The sequence below is a fragment of the Amblyomma mixtum genome, chromosome 5 (genome assembly GCF_055824585.1).
Source record: "Amblyomma mixtum isolate Tamu chromosome 5, ASM5582458v1, whole genome shotgun sequence".
Lineage (NCBI taxonomy): Eukaryota > Metazoa > Arthropoda > Arachnida > Ixodida > Ixodidae > Amblyomma > Amblyomma mixtum.
Window position 1 is genome coordinate 19,641,277 of NC_143016.1, and position 22,611 is coordinate 19,663,887.

Sequence of the window (22,611 nt, forward strand, 5' to 3'; positions counted from 1 at the left end):
CCTTCAGCGTCCCCATGACTTTTTTTTCCTCCGATGAGTCTTTTAATGCTGTCATATTCATATTCCATTTTCAACTCCAGAATTTTTGGCAAAGAATGTCTTTTGCTGGCGAGCAAACATAAGAATTACTACAAAAAAGTCAAACAATAAAATTTTACTAAAAACAAATATTTAATCAAGTTATCCTCAGTGTCCCTGTAAATCACTGTTGGGGGAGAAGCCCAACAGCCCAGAAGCCTAATACAGCTTAACTGCAGGACAGTTAGACATGATGTTGGGCTAGTCGGTTCATGGTAAGAGCGAAACAAAACTGCGCGAAGACGACGGGACAAAAGAAAGGCACGAATACACACATACAAAGCGCAGAATCTTGACTGGCACGTTGACAGTGCGATGAGGTTAACATAGGTAGTTGCCGCTTGTCCCTTGTTCATAGGAAGAGTGGTAGAGCCCATAGTAGAAGAAATGTATCGAAGTAAGACATGATGTTGGGCTAGTCGGTTCATGGTAAGAGCGAAACAAAACTGCGCGAAGACGACGGGACAAAAGAAAGGCACGAATACACACATACAAAGCGCAGACTCTTGACTGGCACGTTGACAGTGCGATGAGGTTAACATAGGTAGTTGCCGCTTGTCCCTTGTTCATAGGAAGAGTGGTAGAGCCCATAGTAGATGAAATGTATCGAAGTAAGACATGATGTTGGGCTAGTCGGTTCATGGTAAGAGCGAAACAATCGCACTGTCAACGTGCCAGTCAAGAGTCTGCGCTTTGTATGTGTGTATTCGTGCTTTTCTTTTGTCCCGTCGTCTTCGCGCAGTTTTGTTTCGCTCTTGCAGGACAGTACCTGCAGAGCTGACAGACACTTTCTAGAAATAAAAGTAATGTGGATTAACTGCTTAATGCTGCCATTTTATCAATACAATTGAAATAAAATATTTCTGTGCCTAAATAACATATAGGGGCCACAAGAAAGTGGATTCGTTACTTTTTCAAAGAACAGCAAGCACTAACGTATATTTTTAAAATTTCTTACTGTGGAAGCACTTCAGTTAGATCACTGAATTTTAAGCAGCCAATTTTTTTTGACATAATGGAAAGCTTGCTGCCTAAGGTGCTCGATTCAGCAACGGTTTTGTTATAAACACTATAGGTGATTTTTACTAATAATTTTTTTATTAATGCGTGCGCCTGTTTTTATGTAGGCTGATGCTAGAAACCATGACCAGCAAAAGTAAAGGTATAGTGAACTATAGAACGATACAACTAAAAAAAAAAACGGCAGTTGCTAACACTGGGCTGTGGTCCGCAGCGTCTTGTATTACTAGTATTACTTCGCTGGCCAGTCGCAACAGCAAACGAAATGAGCTTTTTAATGTTTGACAATATCAAACAATTCGCGTATCAAAATTCTAGAGCTCATAATTTTTTCTTGTGATTAGCTTCTCGTTTCCTTAACAAGAAACGTTTAAGCGGCGGAGTACTTTCTTGTGCGCTGAGGCTGAATGTGGGCGGAGCTTCAATGCAGACTTAAGTTGTATCCGACTATAGTTTGCACGTTGGCATGAGTGTTGTACCAAAGACTTACATAAATCTCACTCCCTAGACAGTTTCATACAATTTTCAATGCAAAATTAAAATTATAAATCGAACGAGGATTTATCATTTTAACTTCGCATTGAAAATGGCATAAAACACACTGAAGTGCCATCTTGTGGTGAAACGCTGCTTTCATCGGTGCAGTGCACCAAGTGACCACGTCGGTAAAATATCATTGGCTACTTTTAAAAGCACAAAGATTTTTTTTCTTTTAGGAGCATTCCTCAGGCTTAATAAAGTTTATGCTCTCTCTAAAGCACCCTTCACACCGCTTTTAATCCTGTAAATAGATGGTGCTACAGTGTTCTGTATTTCTTGAAGCGGCAACTACACTTAAAACCTTCTTCGATGAGGTGTACGTCACTATGAGGCAACAGCTTTAGGTAAGGAAACTGAAATGGATGCTACTCTATATTAAAAGTATTGTATTAGTCTGTGAGATCGCTTCTGCCAACATACAATCGCTACATGGAGGATGAATCGCTATCACTTTTTCCGACCATGGTTTCCAACACAGGCCTACATAAAAATCAGCGCAAGCACAGATTGTAAAACAATCAGTAAAACTAGACTATTCTGTTTTTAAAAAAACTGTTGTGGAATCGGGCACTTTAGACAGCAAGCTTTCCATTGCAGCAAAAAAAAAAATAGGTTGCTTAAAATTCAGTGTTCTGTCCCTTTAATATTAACCCACCAGGATTAATCAAAGCAACCTAGTAGGGACTGCAGCATCATTTTGTTTTAAAATGCACACGAAGCAAGAAATAATGAAAAAATATTAGTACTGGTAGAAAGATCAGTCGGCAAGAATATGGTGAAAGACGTGCTACTTAGCCATTCTGTGAAATATTCTATGCTATGTTCGCTAGTAGTTGGCCTAAAGAAAAGCACCATATTCACAAGGTGAAGGATACTGAATTTGCCTGAAAATAAGAAATTAATGCCAGCTAGAGCAGAGAAAAAGCTGAAGTTCGCAATGCACACAACTGTGTACAAAGCACCTCAAAGGGTTAAGGACAGTATTACCGCACTGGTGACAAGTCTAAAGCTGTACAAGCAATGGCACTTGGTCTGATTCTCACACTTTGGACGCAGTTTAACTATATACGCTGGCACTTGGTGATTCTCACACTTTGGACGCTGATTCCAGCAGTTTAACTACATACCTCATAAGCATCATTCATCTTGAAGTAAAGCACCGAATGCCTCTGGCACACTGAAAAAAGGATTACGCCATAGACAGGAACGGTTCATAATATGCACTTTAATGACTGTAGCTGCCATGAAGGAAGGAGATGAGAAGAACAACGCAAAGAACAACTGATGGAATGAACAGAGACTAGTGATGAGAACGTGACATGTCCTCAGTCTTCCTTGTCCTTGGGACCCAGGATCTGCTTGCGCTGCCGGTACATGTGAGTCATCATGAATGCAAGAGCTGCAAGACAGAGAAAAAAAAGCCAAAGCTGTCGCATCGGCTCCCAGCACTGGCCAAAACAGTCATGGGCAGCAAGAAGGAAAATGGCACAAAAGGAGCGACTCGCACTTCATTACAGTCACCAAACCAATTTTTCGGATGCTGAAACTTCGGGCACTTTGATTATTCATACTGCTTCAACAACTGTTGTTGAAGAGGTGTTTTTTCTATACTGCTCAATCACTCAGCCCTTTTCTTCCCTTCAACTGGCCAATGACTGCATCATCTTTCTGAAACTATCACTCTTTGTTTGATGTGTTCTTGCTCAGCTGCATTTTAAACATAAAAATATAAAAAAATGTTTTGACAGTTTCCTCCTCAGAAACAAAAGCTCCGAGTGAAAAATCTGAAAATGAAAACTAGCATGTTAACTGAATTTTAAAGCGGCTTGCCTTGCTTTGGCCTACATTTCTCTTTTCAAACATGTGTTCCGTGAACTACAAAAGCGCTGTCACTGAGTGGTCACTCTCACTAAAAACTGAAAGTTACAACCTGGTTACCTAATTACAGTAAGAGATCACAGTCTCCAAAGAATTCAAATAGCATGAAAATCACATTTTTGTATAAATTGCACATTTGGATGATGATTGCAACAATAAAAATCATTGAACACATTGTCACACAATATCGTCAGACATGCTTGATAGCAACTGAACTTGAATACAATAGCAATAGTTGCCGAAGGAAGTGCCCATGCAATGACAAGCCCAAAAGCTGGTCCACAGGAACCAAATCATTTCCTTGGATTCTACTTGCTGAATGCTGATTACAAGGAAGAGGAACACAGAAGGAAACCAGACGGTTTCCTTCTGACGGTTTCCTTCTGTGTGCGTCTTCCTTGTGATTACTCACATATATACTATGATGATGATCATTACCACAAACAAAGTCCTTGTGATTACTCACATATATACTATGATGATGATCATTACCACAAACAAAGTAGTCAGATTTACTGCTCTTAGTCACGTGCATTATCTAGCCGGAAATGTGCAACACACAAGCTGTAGTAAACATATCAATTGATGCAAGTTAGAAAAGGCATGTCACAGCCTAGAGCTGAGGCAAATTTTAATACTAAATGGCAGGTCTTTCAGTGCGACCAGCTTATACTGAACGTCGACTCACTTGGGAAAATCCCCAGCAGCAGGTAGAGCCGCATGACTGTCGGGAGGTAGAAGGAGAAGTTGAGAGCATTTGGCAGTCCCACACTGAAGCGACCAGTCTCTTCAAAGTAGGGAATGTTCCGAAGAATGATCACCCCTGGGCATAAGAAAAACAAACAGCCGTAGCACAAGCGCCAAGCAGGTTGAGCCTCGACAACGCATTTCAGACTAAAGTGACTAGCATGAAACTTCTATAGTACCACAAAAATCAAACATACTGCACATTAATAAAACTTACAACAGCCATACAAATACAACATTCTTCTTTCCTGGATTTCTAAGACATTCATGTAAACCACTGACACCCACTCAAGTGGTATTCTCAGGTACAAATATAATACTTACAACATCTTGACAAAAAACTTGCCAAACTGCTCATGTATGCCATGTCTTGGAACAAGTAATAATATTCAAATTGCAAACAATCAGCACCCCGCTGCCAGTGCTGTTTGGTACTGCACCTTCGCACAGGAATCCGAGGGGAAACAAGGGAATCCACACAGTGTAGCGGAGCCAGGTGATGAAGCCGATGCTCTTGTCATAGGTGCGCAGCATGTAGTAGGGGTACCTGTGCAACACCACATCATGCAGCACACGAATGCACTGCCATCACAAAAGCAGAAAGGGATACACGATTCACTTGTCATGGTAGTATACTCAAGTCTGACAGAAAACCTAGGGCAACTACAGTCACCCGAGACTTTCATTAGGTGTACAAAAACTTGCGCCCTCTGGCCCACATTGAAATATCATTTCGAATAGCTGATGCAATTCCAGTCAGTGCTTAGTGAACACTGCGAGGATACAAAAAGACTTGCTTTTCGTGGACAGCAAAAAATTAAATTCCAAATGGCAAGCAACCTTCATTTATGTAGTTACGTAGGCAAAGCAGAAGAAGTGCTCGAGATAAAAAAAAAAAAAGGCAGCAAGCCAGCATCACTGACCTGCACAATTCCACCAACGTGTACACGGCAAACAGATAGAAGACCACAGGTTTGGTATGCATCCTTGGCTCTGCATCAATCATGGTGAATACCATGAACATTCGGCCACCCACCTAGAAAGATCATGTGAGGAAAATTCAAAAGTATTTAGGAAGCTTTCATGACCTATGTTCAAGTGCCACACAAAACTCCACATCACAACAATGAAGTTTAACAACATGCTTTTAATTTTACATCTAAATGCAATGCCTGAAAAAGTTGAAACACACGATAAAAAGCAAGCAATTCTGGAAGTCGAAGCTATGCCACAGACAAGCACCAATGTATGTCAGTAGAGTGCATGTGACCAAACAGCAATTGAAAAAGCAAAGGACAGAAGAATGACGCCAAAATTGAAGCCAGCAACGCACACATAATTTTTCCCTTTGCACAAGCAGCATCACAGCACACAGCATTCTTCTTTCATAGAATATGGTCACGCCAATTCACCTGGCACTAGAACTGCATGACTTTTAAATGTTTTGACTGCATACGTGAAGTGGCCCCGTACCATGCTCGCTCACAAAAAGAGTACACGATGGCTGCTGTCTTGGCATGTAACAAATAAAAATCGCATCATATATTTAGCAACAGCACCTATCGCATGCCAAATGGCTGTTAGGAATCCTTTTTTGATGTAGATAACACAATCTGATGGAACTGCAGTTTCTCTCATGTGCCTCAGTGAATGGTGAACTGACAGACTTTGCCCCAGATAAGAGCATGCACTGCTGCTGCTTTCTCCAGGAGAGCAGAATTTTTGTATTAGGACGTAAAACAGTGCACAGCTTACCAGCACCAATGGATGAATGAAGCTGCCTCTGGTATAGCCAAGCAGTGGGTGCAGAATTTCAAGGCACTGTAGACAGATGACTAGACGCATGGCCTTACCCACAGCTTCCCAGGTGCCTGCCATTGAATCTGAAAGGACACAAATGTGGAAACATCAGTCTAGTAACATGCCAAGCTTGTATAGAGAGCTTACAATCATGCTGTGTTACTTGAGTATAATTTCTTTTCAGCCCTGTAAATAACGTCACCGACAAGTGCAAAAGACGTAGCTCCCCTTTCCAACATATACTATATTCGAAGCACTCCTCAGGAACAGCAAGCAGAAATAGAAAAGACAACGGAGAGAATTTCTGACCAACCGCATGCTTGAAAGGTACATTTTATAAAAACAAACGTGGCAAGAATACAAGCCAATGAGTGTGCCTCTGGTGCAACATGTGCAACATAAGAAGCATGTGCTTTCACATATCACTTCAGCACAATACCTTCTATCTTTCAGCGAAATGACACAGAGAACGATAATGATAACATCCTACGGCGTGACCTTACAGCTATAGTTAATTGGTGCAACCAATGACTAATGGTACCAAAACTTTAACAAACGCAAGGTCATGCATGTCACCAATACTATCTCTCTGAATGACAGCAATTGAAAGCGCCAATTCTTATAAATACCTAGGCATTCACATTACTACCCTAATTTGCAGACTTCACACAGATTACGTAATCAACAATTCTAACAAAACGCTAGGTTATCTGCAATGTAATTTTTCACGCACAATATATTCTTTCAAATCAGTCTTTTATAAAACATTAATACGTCCAAAACTAGAAACCTCAACAGCAGTTTGGGAAACTAGCTATGCTACTTAATTAATGCGCTTGAACGTGTTCAGAGTAACTGCTCATTTCATTCTTTTCTAACTGTAACTGAGCAACAAGTACACGAAAAATGAAAACTAATCTAAGCCTTCCATCATTGGCTCCATGATGAAATGTTTGTCGACAAACCTATACAAGTTGGCTATAAAGATATATTCAAGTTATATCTCATTCCATCTTACACAACAATTTCTTCCATACACCCTATTACATATTACGTCCTATTGATCATCCCCATAAAGTTGCCATCCCCTTATGCAAAACTATTTCTTACGCTCATTTTTTCTCCCTACTTCTACAGAATGAAACAAACTTACAAATGATTGTATCTTTTACTCATAAATAATTTTCCCGAAGTTTTGGCTTGCGCTGTGTAAGCAGCGACAGTTCTGTATGCAATAATGAATATACTGTCTATTTCTTAGCTAAATATATAGCAGCAATCATTTATGCACCAGATTTTCACACTGTTTGCTTTACCCTCCTATCTGCCCACTACCTTCTGATATGCCTGTAGAGCCCTGCATAAAAATAAATAAATAAAAGCAAATAAATGTATCATCATGTTTAGGTTACAGAGATAGTGCTGAACTGCAGTATATATTATAAAAGCCACACAAAAACTCCCAAATACTTCTTCCCACAGTGAATATCCATTCATGACTGGAAGAAACAAGACAAAAGCATGCAGATGAGCTGAGTGGTTACAGAGTAGGAAAACATTAGTGTTCAAGACTGAACAAAAATAGAACAGCATGCATGACAAGGACAAGAACATGCAAATATATGCAAGTGCCATGAATATGGTATAACAGTTCTCTGTAAAGAAGGCAAGTTGACAGGGTTCCAGAGACAAGGCGCATTTCAGAAATCTGGCAACACTGCCCGCACAATAAATGTCTGCATACTGGGCAGGTGAAAATGAAAACACAGTCTTTCTTCTATACAGTTTTCATCCACAAGACAAGAAAGTGACTTACATTCACCATCGCGACTGTAGCGGATGAGCATGACAAGAGCTATGTAGAGAAAACCAACAAACTGGAAGAGGTTGTAGAGAAAGAGGTACACCTTGCGAAGCTCCTCAGTTTTCCGTTCCTGCCCTCGTCGCTTTCTGCTCCATGATGGTTGGTTTGTCCGAGAGTTTGAGGAATAATGCTGGGACTCCTACATGCAAACAGGGCAGGGGTTTGCATACAGGAGTTTCAAAGAGTTAAAGAACAAAGCGCAAGCAACAATGATAAGACTATTAGGTAATAACAGCAGTGAAAACATCATCACATGCAATTGAGGTGTATCTACAAGGTGACACAAAATTACTCCTCGGACTAAACTAAGAGCGGATGTCATTAAGTGGGGAACATCATACATGCAACAATAGCACATTACAGCTGACAAACGTATATGTATGGGGCAAAGTCAATTGGTGCCCATCAATCTTCTCTCTAGCACTCATGGACCATACTGTTGCTTTTCAATAAGACATCATAGGACAGCACTTATTCACAAGCAAAACATATTCAACAATTTTGTCGAATACCTAGACAATGTTTCACAAAGCTGCACACATCGAACAAAAAAAAAACCTTTAGAGCAATAAATTTGCAGTACCAAGGCATGCCTTACATAAAGGTCCCGGAGCTGGTTGTCATCTTCGGACACGTCATCGTCGTCATCCTCCGTCTGCATTTTATCAAAGTCAACCTTAAGCCATGCTGGCTTCAGAGAATCCGTCGACAACAGCTGAGGCCAGAGGTCAGGTTTCTCCTTTGAAATCTGGATATCCACTTGCCTGTCATTCACTCGGTACTCACACCCCTGCAGAAGTTCATACAGTCATCAAAGAATTCTTTTTTTTTTTTTTTTTTTCAAGAAGTAACACAGACATCAACACTTGTATGAGAACACACCTGGTCACGTTACTAAGTGTTTTCGACAGAACAAATTTAAATGCAGTTACTCCACTGCAATTAACTACACTGACTGCACTAACCCGACACAACTTGAGAAAAATTTAAAAACTCTGAATTCCAAGAGGCCACAAGCTCAAAAGCTGAGAAAATTATTAATTACCAGCAAATAATCATGACAGTATATAATGTGCCAAAGAAACACTGTTGCCTTTGAGGCCTGCTACAGTAAAGGGCTCCGGGTTAATTTCCCTATTTGAGGTTCCTTAAAATGCACCTGTTAAATAATCTTAATCAAGACCATACAATGCATGAACATATTAGAAATCTTGACATATAGTACAGTTGATTTTATTTAAGGTATATGAATTTTGATGAATGCAGTTTTGATGTGTATGTGTGTGTGTGAAAGTGGTGCGTATTATGCCGAAAATTTTTACACGGCAATGAAAAATTGCCACTCTCTGGTTTGTAAAATTTGCATGTTACTACAATATTTATGGAGTTGTCATGTGTTTCGACAATAATTGTTATCTATTTACTCTAATGGCTTTACAAAATATGTAATTCCTAATGTTTCACGCATGTACTGTGTCTGCCCTTGTCCATATGTAATAGGGGGTGCGAGCTCGTCAAGCTGCCCCTAAGGCAGCTTTTTTCTCCCTCCCCCTCATGTCCTTTCAGTACATGAAATAAATGAAATGAAAATAAGTTGTTTTTTTTATTTGTTTTTGTGGAAAGGAAATGGCGCAGTATCTGCCTCACTTATCTCAGAGGACACCTGAACTGCGCTGTAAGGGAATGGTCAAATGTTTAGGGGAATCCCCCAAGGTGGAGTAGATTTGTAATAAGGGAGTAACTACTCATTGGCATCCACCCGAGCGTAGCCATACGGCTACAAAGGAAAGCTATACAGCTTTCTCAGAAACGCCGCAGTTAAAGACAAATTCTTCCTGGCCCGGGGCTAAAACTCGGACCACCACTTCACTGGAGCAGTCGCTCTACCAATTGAGCTAACCGGGACAGCAAGCTTATGGTAGGGCGAGAACGAATTGATCAATAACTCGAAGTGGGAACTGTGTTGGTCAAATGTTTAGGGGAATCCCTCAAGGTGGAGTAGATTTGTAATTTTTCTTTAACTATGAAGTTTCTCAGGAAGCTGTATAGCTTTCCTTTGTAGCCTTATGGCTGTGCTCGGGTGGATGCCAATGAGTAATTACTCCCTTATCGCTGTAAGGAAATGAAGGAATGCAATGGTATTTTTGCATTTCTCCTCCTCTGAAATAAGAGGATATGGATCACGATACTCAGCCACAAAGTAGGCCTGTTTTTACTGACCAGTTCACTGATACCTTTATAAAAACATCACACAGAAATGCTATTGAAGCACTGTTGGACTTCTGGCAAACATGTAAACATATACTGCAATGCACAGACAAAGCAAACAATTATCTGGCCGCTATGAGACACACATCACAACATAACAAAAACATGGTCAGTGTCAGAGATCAATGCAGAACAACCAAGTCTAGTCACCTAAACCAAGCACTGTGTGTGATGTGACAGCAGCGCGCCTGTAAATGAACGAGAACCACCTAATGGAAAAAGAGCGAGTGACCGCATACACCAAAGCTTTAATTCTATTAAGTACAGCCAGATGGAAATGTGAGTTATTATGTGCGCTTTTGTAATGACGAAATATTGCCAACACGCATTCAATGGCCTCAAGTGAGACTCGGTGCAACATTCCACGATCTGAACACATTTTCCCCATACACCACGTGTTCGACGGGGACCACTGTTAGAACTGTACATAATCTGCGCTGTCGGCAGTAATAACAACAGCTGTGTCCCAAACGTCTTTAGATACTGATGCTATTAAAAAAAAGCCCATTACAAAGTTCGAAGAGCAGGGGTTCTAGAACCAAATTTTGTGGTACCCTGGTGCGCTGAAATTGTACAGAAAGGAAACGAGGGTGTGCCTGCAAAATTACTTAAAAGCGATTCTAACATTTGAACTGAGCGCTGTTATGTCTAAGAAAACAAACAATGTGAATTCGCTGCAGGCCAACGTAGCCCGAGCGATCGATGCGGCGACGCCAATGGCGCACAGCACTAATATTCCAGAACATTCTCCATACGCCCGCACCATCATCAGCTCTGTACAGTAAATGCACGAATAAAAATATTTCATGTACTTACATCTGGATTCACGGAGCTGTAAAAATCCAGAAGGAAGGTGTACTTTTCTTCCCCCCTTGCTCCAGCGCCGTAAGCCGAGAACGATAACTTGCGGCTGGTAGCTTCTATGTCAGGAACCTTAAAGAGCGAATGAAAACAAACATTAGTACTTAATAATGGCATCACAGAAATTACCGAAATAACATTAGTGCGGTGGATCAAAATTTGTTTTTTCTGACTTATCTGCGCACCGAAAACCAATCGCCGGCCGACTCCACAACGCTAGCGGTCGAACACCGTTACTTTGCGCTAAGCCAGTAAAATGAGAGGAGACAAAAGACCCCGATCGGCATGCATCGCATGCATTGTCGAGACTCACTTTTACATTACGCAGATCAACTCGCAGGAAAAGTTTAGAGTCATTTTGTGCCCAGTAAACAAACGGGCTCAGCGTTCCTGCAGCCATGATGAATGCGGCGATTGGCGGCTGTGGCGGCGATGCGATTGACGATCATTTGTCGCTTTCAGCGCGAGCCCATTTGACTTTTAATAACATGTGGCTGTAAAAGCAGCATTGGCAATTTCCCTTCGGTTTTGTTTTCTTACAGCAATTTAAGCAAGAAAGATCCACGTATTTGTCACGGACCTCTTATGTTACACGAAGTAGCAGCAACTGTTTGTACCGGGAAGGTTTTGGTACAGTGAAGTTTTGGTTTCCACTTCATGAAGATCGGGAAATCGAAAATTTAATGCGCTCGCGTGACATTTTGCGAGGCCTGCGTCGAGACCATATGTTTTGTCTACAAGGCATCTAGTGCTTTCCAAATTCTTCTGTGAATATTCTACAGATGTAAATTGCACATGAAAAGCCTGTCCCTGAGGAGAGGCGTGTCCTGTTGTATACGCATCTGGGGGAATACGTCATGGTGATCGTCCTCCGTCCGTGTTGTGTAGTACGCGGAAATATCAGTAATCTGAAATGGTCTGCGGTTTTAACCAAGTTTCGAGCGTCATGTGTGTTTTGTGAAGTTGCTACAGCTTGAAGAAAGAAGTCCGCTCGTCAGAAAGTTGCTGCGCGCCAAAGAAGAACCGAAAAATAGGGCACAGCACGGAGCGCATCAAGCATTGCGTATGGCATGGCGGACGGTGGCCAGTCTGCGGAGAACACATCAGCCGAGGTTAGTAAAATTTTGACAGGGTTTTATTTTGTTCTTCATGCCGTGGTGTCAGCTTTGAACAGCCTGGAATCGCATTGTGTAATGCACCGTGAGGGCTCTGAATGTTCACGCGGTGGTGACCGGGGTGGGGTGCATTATAGCAAGGACATTTCCGAGCGCATTTGGCGCATCACCATGAGACTTCGTTTGTCAACAACTCCACATCAAGTTCCTAAAGGCATTAATCTTTACATCAGAACTCTTGGGAGCGGTGATGTGGCACTTAATTTCGCAGAAATACGTCGTTATCTCTCTTATTGGTTGGTGAAGCGTGTATTGTTTGTTGAAAACCCGGTTCAATACCCGCGTATCCTCTCAGCTGATCACGGCGCCGATGACGGGCGTTGACTTTGCCGCGGCCCTGTGTTTATTGGTGCGAATTCTCCACTATAGAGGAGCCAGAAACATGTGCATGTGATTTGTAAACAAAGTAGGCAGTTCAGAAATGCGTGCACGAGAAAAAACGACACAAACTGACTGCGGCATGGAAAAAGTTGAAACTTTCGAGAGCAGCGCTTCGCTTGCATATTATTCGGACCGCGCAATCTCGAGTTTTTCGCTCACAGAATGGTGGCGTAGGTATAGTTATAGCACTTGCTCAGCCGTTACCATCGATGATAAGTAAATAGTTCAGTCTGTCGCATCCGGTTAAATAACCTCACATCTGAAGTTTTACGAGCTAGTGCGCAGGCTGGATGAAGACAAGGTCACCACTGTTTGCTCTCGCTATCGTCACTCTTTCCCTCGTCACGGAAAAAAAAAAATGAAAAATTTGCGGTATCAGTGTCGAATATCGCACAATTTCGAAATTATCTTGTCCATGTGCATATCCCGCGGAATGTAGCGGTATCTGGCGACTGCTTTCAGCAGGTGTTTCTAGCGGAACTAAAGTGTGTATGCGGTTGTACCGCGCGTTATATCGTAAACGCGTGTGAGGAAGGCCTGGCCAACTGCCTGGCTGCTCTTGTCTTGCAGGAGGGCACGGGTCAGGGCAGCCCCACAAAACTGTTACGGCTGCGGATTGTGGCAGGCCACAGCCTGGCCAAAAAGGACATCTTTGGAGCCAGGCAAGGGTCTTCTTTTACTTAACCGAATCATCTTTGTGGCACTTTATCATCTCGGGGTGTACAAGTCTTTTGAGAGTTGACTCTTCTGAAAGGACCATCAACGTATCAAGTTATTTCATTTTCCTCTGTTTGGCACCTTTAGGTCCTGACCATAATGTAGTTTGAACGTAAGAACATTTATTGTGCTTTCAATAAACAGATTTCTCACTACTGTTTATTATGTTCTGTGCAGAACTCACTGCCCTGCACTGCAGTTCTGTGCAGTGCTTACTCTCATGGATGTTAGCCATTTAATTATATTTTATTGTTCATTTTAAGCCAGATGTTAGCTACATTGTAATCGGGCCTAAAATAGTGCAACAGTTGTTTTACAACACCTCGGCAATGTGTGAAGGTACACTGAGGACAGTGCCATCCAAGTTATTGCATGTTTTTTGTAAAAATCGATTCAGTGGCTCTTTTGGACTATGTTGGTGTTTGACTGACAGCAAATAATGCACTTTTTGATGAGAAAATTGCATTTCAAAATTTTCCGGCCACTTGATTCGAACTCGCCGGCATCTACACCTCTCTCTCTCTCGGACTCTATGATCACTGTTTCGAGGTGAATGGCCATGCAGAGATCCGCTCCCAAAAAACTGTGCCGATGCTCTGCAGTTTGCTTGTAAATAATCAGCCGGTGATAGTGGCAGTCCGTTTTATTTTTTTATATTTTCTAACTTATTTAAATTTCTGTTTTCAGTGCAAGTATTGTTTTTATAGTTTAAATACAGTAATCTATCGATACAGGCAGAATTAAATTTGACCTCTGTGTCCCTTTACTGGCACCAAAGGCTTCAACCCTCGTGAAGTTTGTCCTGTTGGCCAAGGGCTGATGCCCAAGTCTACAATACTTTGCATTAGCATATGCAATCCTCATTTTGCATTTCACTAAGAATAGGTGAGTGCTTACATTGCAAGTGTGCACCCTGAGCACAGAAAGACTGAACTACTCCCTGAGGCATTCATTTGTGCTTGCAAAACAGTGTGAGAAATATCCTAGCAATGGATACACATAATTTTTTATAGCTGTTCTCGGAGTATTGCAAGGGTACAAGTTATGTTAATACTGCTGAAAGCTTGTTTTTTTTTTTTTTTTTTCAGTGACCCTTATGTGCGGATCGACCTCGTCAAGGCTAGGGGTGACAGTTACACAGTTCTGGATTCACTGTACACGAAAACTAAAAAGAAAGTGAGTTTATCTTTGGGAATCTGCAGCATAGAAAATTGCACAAAGGAAGCCTTGGCTGAAGGCGTATTAGTAAATGTCATCCTTGCAGTCAAGCTTGAATATTCTAATAAATGGCAGAGCATGCACAGATGCTGTCATTTGTTACCTAGTGGGCCGGAGTAAATTAAAGTAGGGAATATATTCCATAGTATTTGAAAAATTGCATTTCAGTGACATATAAAATCAAAGTTTTTAAATGAAACTTTGTATTGATTTCAGGTGTTTTTCTTAAATTACAAAAATTCATAATGTTTCTTCATCGCTTTTATGATCAATCTTTATCAGACTACCATTGCTGTAACAGAAGGTATTGTAATTCTGGAAATGGGTATGCATGACTATTTTCTACAAACAAATCTGACTACTAGACTGCGTGTACAATCATTACTAAATGGGCTGTGTGCTTCAGTAAACCACCAAAATTTTTGACAACTCCAGGTATGATTTAACTAAAAGATCAACCTTCACCTTTACATCATGTACGGAGATGTAAACTGTGTCAGCATTTCTGTACAGGGCCTCAAGTGGTGCAGCCTAAAAATAAAAAAACTGTGTACGTAATCAAATTCCATGTAACTACACTGCCCTGTAACTTTTTTGCAAAGCATATGAGTGTCGTGTCTGTCTCACTGATGTTCAGCGCAGTATTTTGTTCTCTAATTGCACTGACCTAAGTTAACACAGGTTAAATAAAGAACTCTGTTTGAAAGGGTCAGGTGCAAAAGGACTGTTTTAATTGCAGTCACTATCGGGAATCACGACAGTCTAATGTTGTGCAGTAAGATATTTCTAAGTGTTATTAGCTTTCCGAAACAGTCCTACCTAGTGTAGTTGACAAAAGCATGATGTCACAGGGCACGCGCTGATGTTTCTTGAGATAATGTTCATGGCGAGCATGCTATTCGGAAGCGCATTCAGAGGGAATATGCATAGTCAAATGTCTCCATTCTGTAAAGCTGCATGATCGGCACCAGACATGTCCTCACTGGCTTGTGACATCATGCTGGGCAATCTTCTTTGGAGAGACAGCTGCGACCAGTCTATGTTAGCAAACCCGGAAGTAAATAAATAATTTAGGAAAAGCTGCAGTGTGTTGAGGAATTCAATGTTTTGTTTCGTTATTAGCAGTGGCATCTCAGTCATTTGAAGCTCAAGAAACGAGAGCTTAAATTTTAGTGTCCACAGAAGCCTCTGTACGGCTTTCCGGATGCAAAAATAGTTTGCTCCCTTAGCTTCTGCTTCTCTTGTATAAGTACTCGACTCCTCTTACAGCAAGACACACTAGAGATACACATACAAGTGAAATTGGGTTACAAAGGTATTTAACCAACCCACTGGGGTAGCTTAGCGGCTGTGGTGCTCAGTTGCTGAGCCCAAGGATGCGTGATTGAATTCTAGCTACGGCAGCAGCATTTCGATTGAAGCAAAATGCAAAAATGCCTGTGTGCTGTGTGATGTCAGTGCAGGCTAATAGAGCTCCAGGTGGTCGAAATTAATCGATAGCTCTCCACTAGAGCGCCTCTCATAGCCCAGGTGCAGCTTCAGAACATTAAACGCTGCATACCATACCATACGTATTTAGACCAGTGACACTTTGACTGATTTTTCATGCAGCATTTGCGTGTTGTTTTTCATCAGACTTGATAATTTGACAAAGGGAGCACATGTTGGCAGTGAGGTTGTGAACTGCTTGCTCTTTGAAAATCTTCTCAAACTAGTTCGTTATTGCTTAACTCCTAAAGTACCACTGAGTAAAGAAAATTTCCTCTGCATTCTAAGTGTAACATCTGAATGAAATATCTAATGCAAGCTTGTGCACGGCTGAAGTTAAGGCAGGTGCAGTTCTTTGTTTACCTGACTGTCTTGACCATCACGTTTTTATGATGCAAAAGCGGTTTCTGTTGCATCATTCAACTCAAACAGCAGCTGAGCTCAGTCTGTGGCTGTTGATGAAACAGGTGTAAAACAAGGGTTAGAGAGTTTTGCTTCAATGTTCATTTACTGCCAGAGTGAAGAAAAAAAAGCAATGCCCTCGCTGGCATACATGCCTCTTGAAAGTTCTTTCCATGTTTATTTTATCACTCTTATGTGTTGCAAGATTGTTACCACAAGAAAAAGTCTTCTTTATATAAATAATACTGATGTGAAGGTAATTGCAATGCATTGCAGATAACGATACTTTTTAAACTTTTGTAGCTATAATGAGCATCACAAATGATGAATATTTGAAGATGGCTGGTGCATTTTGGCACTTATAACTAAAGAAAGTAGTGCTGACTGTGTCAGGGTAGGCATGGCTGTTTCTTTCGGGCATTCATTGATGGCAGTAAAAGGGAACTAATGACAGATTCATTCTCGGCACATATTTCTTTCCTTGAACTGCATTGATGGTGCAGTACTGCTGTTGATACTTAAAATGTCTATGCTGTGGCATTCAACAACTGCTGCACTGTACTTAACACTTAGTTTTCTGACCGTCCTAGGTGTTCTGTAATTTGGGTTTGCAAATATAAAATTGCATAAAAAAAAACAGAGGCTCACACAGAAGTATGTACAATTAACTGGGTGAATGAAATGCTGTGCCTGTGGGAAACCTTGTGTTGTGACATATATCGTTAGTCACACACTTTGTGCTTATTGCTCTGGACAGGTATCAAACCAGAATGCTTGTTTTCATAGAGGGGGTACTCAGTCATTGTTGTGATGTTTATATGTCGAAGCATGTTGTCTGCTATTGCCTGTATTGCCGCATGTGCCTGATGTATGTTTCGCATTTGCGCCAGAGTGCTGTTGACAGTGTATAACACCCTTTTGTTTTGCACATCTTTTAGACGCTGCACCCGAAATGGGACGAGGAGTTTGTGATCAAGGTAAACTTGCTCTCTTTTGGCTGTGGAAGCCTGCGGGACGTTGTGATTTTACTTTGCCATTTGCACTCTGGTTCCAGGTTGATCCCCAAGAACACAAGATAGTTATGGAAGTCTTTGATGAAAACAGGCTGGTGAGCTACCCTGGTCCATTGTTCTCCATTATCGTGAAAGCGATGAGCGCACACGGTGGTCTTTATGTGCGCTGTAGGTGTAGGTGGTCTTGGCCGTGCGGCCTCTTTCTCTCCTTCCGCTCTGATGGCGGATGCCTTGTCAATGCATCCTGTGCGTTTTGGATCCTCCACAGTCTTTATGGCGAGGAATGCGATCGAACAGTGTGCCTGCTGCTGTCACAGTGTCTGGTGTGCGCGCAATGCCACAGACTCGCGATGACTTCCTGGGTCTGGTGGAGTTGCCCCTGGCGGCCATACCCGTGGAACGACCGGGCAGACACATCCCTCACAAATACTACCTGCTGAGGCCACGCAGGTGAGCTGGGCCTGGCTGGTGGCAAGGCTGCTTGCGTTACATCTGCCGATCTCACTACTCGCTCGTCGAGAGAGGCTTTGCGTTGCTTGGGAAGGTCACTGCAGTTGCTAAAGACCATCTGTCTGCTTGCCCTGAGGCTATGCAAGAAAATGGGAGCCCGTTGGTTTTTGGATGGCATGCATGACAACACCTGCTTGCAGTGTCGTAAGCATAAACATAGTCATGGTGGCTTGAGATGCGATCAGAAGGAAATGGGCACAACTGCCATGTTTAGTGATCTCTCCAGTCTCGCGGGCATGTTTGTGCTTGGAAAAACGGCTTGAAACTACTTTAATGGAGTCACCACCAATAGCTGCGACAGGCCGTGTCTATAGTGCTAAGTTCCTGATTTGCTTAACAATGTTCTTTTTCTTTTTTCTTGTTCGTCCTGTCTTCTGTGTTTCGTCTCTGGTCACTAGTGGTTGATGGCTTTAGGTTGCCAGCACTGGATTTTTCAGTAACCTACAAGGACAACCACACATAGCAGTGGTATATTTGATGCAGATTGTGAAATATTACGAAGATGAAGACGAAAAAGAGGGGAAATGCGTGACAACAGGTACAACATGAACATGCTTACATGTAAAACCTCACAGAAGAATATTTGCAGTGAGTACAAAGCACAACAGGTAAAGTTCATATGGTCCAGGTTTACGTAAACAACCTCACTTCCTGCCAACTTGAGCTTGTGCTCACTTCTGCAACAGGTGGAAAATCCATTTTTTTTTATGCCAGTTATGAACCGTGGTATTCCATCATTGCAACGAGCCTGTGAGGCAAAAATATTTGCATTACCAAACAGCGAAAAGCCTAGTAACATAATTGAAATTGTGCCGCCTTTGTACTGCCATGATGAGGCGAGGGCCGAGTTGTCTTTATTCTGTTCACGAAGGGCTCCCACTGCAGTTGCTTTGCATTACGTTTACCTAGTACTTTAATTGTTTTTATTAACCATCATTCTTGGGATGGAAAAATTTGTATTTAGTATTTCAGTTCCAACTTGCATCCCTGAAAGTGCTTGGCATTGTTTTCGCTCAGTTCTGTATTTATTACACGTGTACATTTATGATTGTTCGGCCAGTGGAAGTGAAATTCAGAAACACTGATGCACTGAAACTTCAGGGCAAATTAAATAACACCAGGTGGCTGGAACTAACCTGGAACCCTCCACTGTAGCATGCTAAATTTCAATAGCTTATCGCTATTACAATGGTTAGAGGTAGGACATTTTGGTTTATACCAAAAAACAGCAATTACAGTTCACCGAATTCATTGTTTGAAAATGGCTTTAACCGAAAAAAGTCACTCTTCCTGATGTGCATGTCACAACTAGCTGCTATTCAGTACCACTTACAGTACGAGTAGGTCACAGGAGAAAATTAAAGTGCTGGAACCAGGAACAAGGTAAGACAATGGCATCTTTGGAATTTAGTGCTGTAGGTGTGAGCGGTATGAAAGATAACGTGAGCATCGTATGTCTCTTTGCACCAGCTGTTGGAGGCATGACCTATCATGCGTGTGTGACCTTTGCTATGGAAAACAAGATAGCGGCACTTGCTGAAGCACCACAACAGCGCTCTCTTAAATTGGAAACACCCTGCATAAAACTTGTACCGATGTGCCTCCAGGTTTTCAGAACCCCTATGGACACTCCGTTACATGACGTGACATGCACTCGCTTGTTCCTTTTCATATTACTTGCACTAGTACCTGTACCGGGCCAAACTCTGGTGACAACTGTGCTAAGCTTGGCTCGAACCATAGCATGTGTTCTGCAAGTGTTCTGTTTTTAAATAAGTCTGCATGTGCCAACCTGTTCTGCCATGTTCTGCAATCCTGTTCTAGCCAATGTAATTAGGGCTGTAGATCAGACACCATGTGTTTTCGTGCTGTTGTACAACACATCTGCGTGCTACGTAATGTACAGAGCGTTGCGACTTCATGTTACGTGCTGCTATTCTAATCCTGAGAGTACCGCATATGTTGTTCCTGCAGGCACAGTACTAGGTTGTTGAAGGATTGTTTCAAGTACCACTTTCATTTTGTGTGCCCAGGTTTTTTAAAGCAGAAAGCTGGGCTAGTTCGTGATCTTTAGATTGAAGGCACATGGTAACTAGCGCTAAAGACAAGGACAGAAGAGCGATGGGCACCACGAACGCTAGACTCCACTAGACACCAGCGCTAGGTGTCAACTCTCTTATGTCCTTGTCTTTAGCGCTAGTTACCATGTGCCTTAAATCTAAAGTGCCCAGGTTAATAATGAAGTGAGCTTTGAAGAATCAGTTTGAAGAATCAGTTGCAAACAACACAGGAACAGTATTGTGTTCATCACTGAGCTACAAAGTGATAACCAGTTGCAGGTTGCCTACCAGATTATCTAGTTAGGAAGGGCACAGGTGCATTGGGGAGTTACTAGAACGAAGAAGCCTGTATTCCAAGATGCCATTAACAACTAGGACAGTCATGAAAAGTTTACATATGTTTCAGAAACTCAATGTTTATCATTCTTAAAACCCATAATGAAAAACTCAGGCTCACAGGGGCCAAGAAATTGCGAGCTGTTTCTGCATCTTATGATTATCTGAATAGCAGGCAGATGTCATGCAATGAGTTCCAAAGTAGGCCCATTGCTGGCGTGAATTCTTGCCAAAGTGCGTGATGCCTCGTGACCTACATGAAACGCTGTGCAGATCCCTGAATAACTGGCAACCTGCAACTGGTTATCACTTTGTTGCCCAATGATGAAGATGATATTGTTACTTATAGGGAATTCCTCTGTTGACGTGTGGTAGTAAAGAATGTACCCTGCACAGGTCAGTTTTGCATAGGGTCTCAGGCTTTGCTGAGTCTCAGACCCCCGACATATGAGTCTGAGACCCCCGACATAACTGCAGATTAGTTTCTTGTTGATGAGTAAAAATCTGTAATTATGACTTTTGATTGGGCATGTAACATATTATCACCTGATTCCAACAAATTTGCAGATGCCACTTCACAAAATTTCAGTGGTTTAATGCACATTGTGGGTCAGTAGGCCAAGTGTTTACTGGGTCAGTACTGGGTCAGTAGGGAAAGTGTTTGAGACACAATCAACTGTTTCAAAATGGATCTATCTGGCTATAACAACTGATGCTGTGGAACAGATTCTTAGTACATGGATTCTATGTCTAGCATGTAGGTACTGAAAGGTGGTGGTCAGGTCCTCTTTTTCTTGCTCTGGATGCTAGGCTTTGGTAGCTGCACCCCTGTGAGATAGCCTGCCTTCTCTCCAGCAGCGCCAAGTCCCGGGTCAAGGGTCACCTGCAGGTCTACCATGCCTTCCTGCCTGATGGGGAGCAGCAGGCAGCAGAGAATGCTAACCAGAGTTCGACTGACGAGGTGCGTTGAACTCATGAGGTGCATGACAGAGGCTCATCATTATGTGCACCAAGTACACGGTTTCCCATCTCTGGCTGCCAGATTTATAAAAAAATCCCACTGTGCAAATTACTGCCCTATTCGTGCCCAGATATTGTGTGTGCGCAGAGTGTAATAGTATGTTATGGTCTATTACTTTTGAGAAGTAATTTAATGCAATTGGCTGGATCTTGTGGTGTCATTGAGAGCCTGCTGTTGGCTGTGACTGCCGATTACAGATAAGTTAGCATAGCAGCAGATTTGACAGGCGACGCTATCAATTGGAAGGCTTTTATTTTTTTTACCTCTTTCTTTTTGGTGCCGCTTTGGTGCCTAGAAAAAGTTCTTGGGAGTCCTCGAAAACGAGACCAACTGACAGTGCTTTTCAAAGCTGAACCTCCTCTGAAAAAAAAAAAAAAGGAATCTCGGGCAGCCGTCCAAATTAGCTTTTCGAGGTTAACTGAATCGTCATCTGGCCTGCATCTTTGCCCAGTGACCTTTTGAGGACCCATTGTCAGAAGTACTACATATATGAGCACTTTCAAAATGACGCTGAGCTTCTTTTTGCACCCTGCTCTCTGAGCAATAGGAATCCTAGACACCAAAGTCAAATAGGCTTTTTAGGTGCTATTGTCAGTGGTATAGCATTCATATGCATTATCAGAATGGTAATAAGTCGCTTATTGTACTCTGTTTCATACAACAGGAACACAAGTAAAGAAATTTGTTGCTATCTAAGTCCATTCTATTCGTTGCATGCTGCCAGTGGCGTGACTGAGTACCCTGTTGGATAACTTCCGCAGGGCTGGGAGGTGGTGGACGCAGAGGACGGTGGGCCGCCCTCATCCCAGGGGGGTGGTGGTGGCGGCAGCAGCCCAGCAGAGTTTGCAGGTGGGGAGACACCCCCATCGCCCCTGCCAGCCGGCTGGGAGGAACGGGAAGACGCCTGCGGACGCATCTACTATGTCAACCATGTGGCACGCACCACCCAGTGGGAACGCCCTGTGCAGGGGTGAGCCCTCTCTCTGGGTGTGCCTGTGCTCCAGGCACCTTTGTTGGGCTAATTTATAGGAGGGCTGGGCTGTTACTGGTAAAAACTAGGGTCGAATTTTTTTGGTATATTTTATTTCCCTTAGATCTACTCACCTCCCCCACTTTTGTGCGTTGTGACCATTACAAGGCGCATATTGCAGATGGGCACAGGTTTTTGCAGCCAGTGTTTGTATAGCTATGCCACTAAGGAGACACTATGGTGACTATTATGCGTTGTTCACTT

At 42.3% G+C, this 22,611-nt stretch overlaps 2 protein-coding genes across 5 annotated transcripts in view; one reads left to right on the forward strand and one right to left on the reverse strand.

Moving 5' to 3' along the window:
• Window positions 1–2,843: 2,843 nt before the first annotated feature.
• Window positions 2,844–11,505, reverse strand: Hacd2 (3-hydroxyacyl-CoA dehydratase 2). The gene is made up of 9 exons (XM_089543544.1): window positions 11,370–11,505; window positions 11,012–11,128; window positions 8,526–8,717; window positions 7,880–8,066; window positions 6,019–6,146; window positions 5,187–5,299; window positions 4,704–4,810; window positions 4,205–4,339; window positions 2,844–3,037 (listed from the first exon to the last, which is right to left on the reverse strand). Exons 1-9 carry the CDS (start codon window positions 11,454–11,456, stop codon window positions 2,964–2,966), a joined length of 1,140 nt encoding a protein of 379 aa, XP_089399670.1. The 5' UTR covers window positions 11,457–11,505; the 3' UTR covers window positions 2,844–2,963.
• Window positions 11,506–11,771: 266 nt separating this feature from the next.
• Window positions 11,772–22,611, forward strand: part of Nedd4 (E3 ubiquitin-protein ligase Nedd4) — a 34,762-nt gene continuing 23,922 nt past the window's right edge. The window contains exons 1-8 of one of the 4 annotated variants that reach the window (XM_089543535.1): window positions 11,772–12,168; window positions 13,183–13,274; window positions 14,418–14,505; window positions 17,376–17,414; window positions 17,492–17,545; window positions 17,719–17,900; window positions 21,212–21,317; window positions 22,139–22,347. In XM_089543535.1, the coding sequence (XP_089399661.1) occupies window positions 12,127–12,168; window positions 13,183–13,274; window positions 14,418–14,505; window positions 17,376–17,414; window positions 17,492–17,545; window positions 17,719–17,900; window positions 21,212–21,317; window positions 22,139–22,347 (812 nt within the window). In that variant the 5' untranslated portion in view covers window positions 11,772–12,126. The remainder of the gene's footprint in view (window positions 12,169–13,182; window positions 13,275–14,417; window positions 14,506–17,375; window positions 17,415–17,491; window positions 17,546–17,718; window positions 17,901–21,211; window positions 21,318–22,138; window positions 22,348–22,611) is intronic. The other 3 variants (XM_089543536.1, XM_089543537.1, XM_089543538.1) reach the window with 3 other exon arrangements.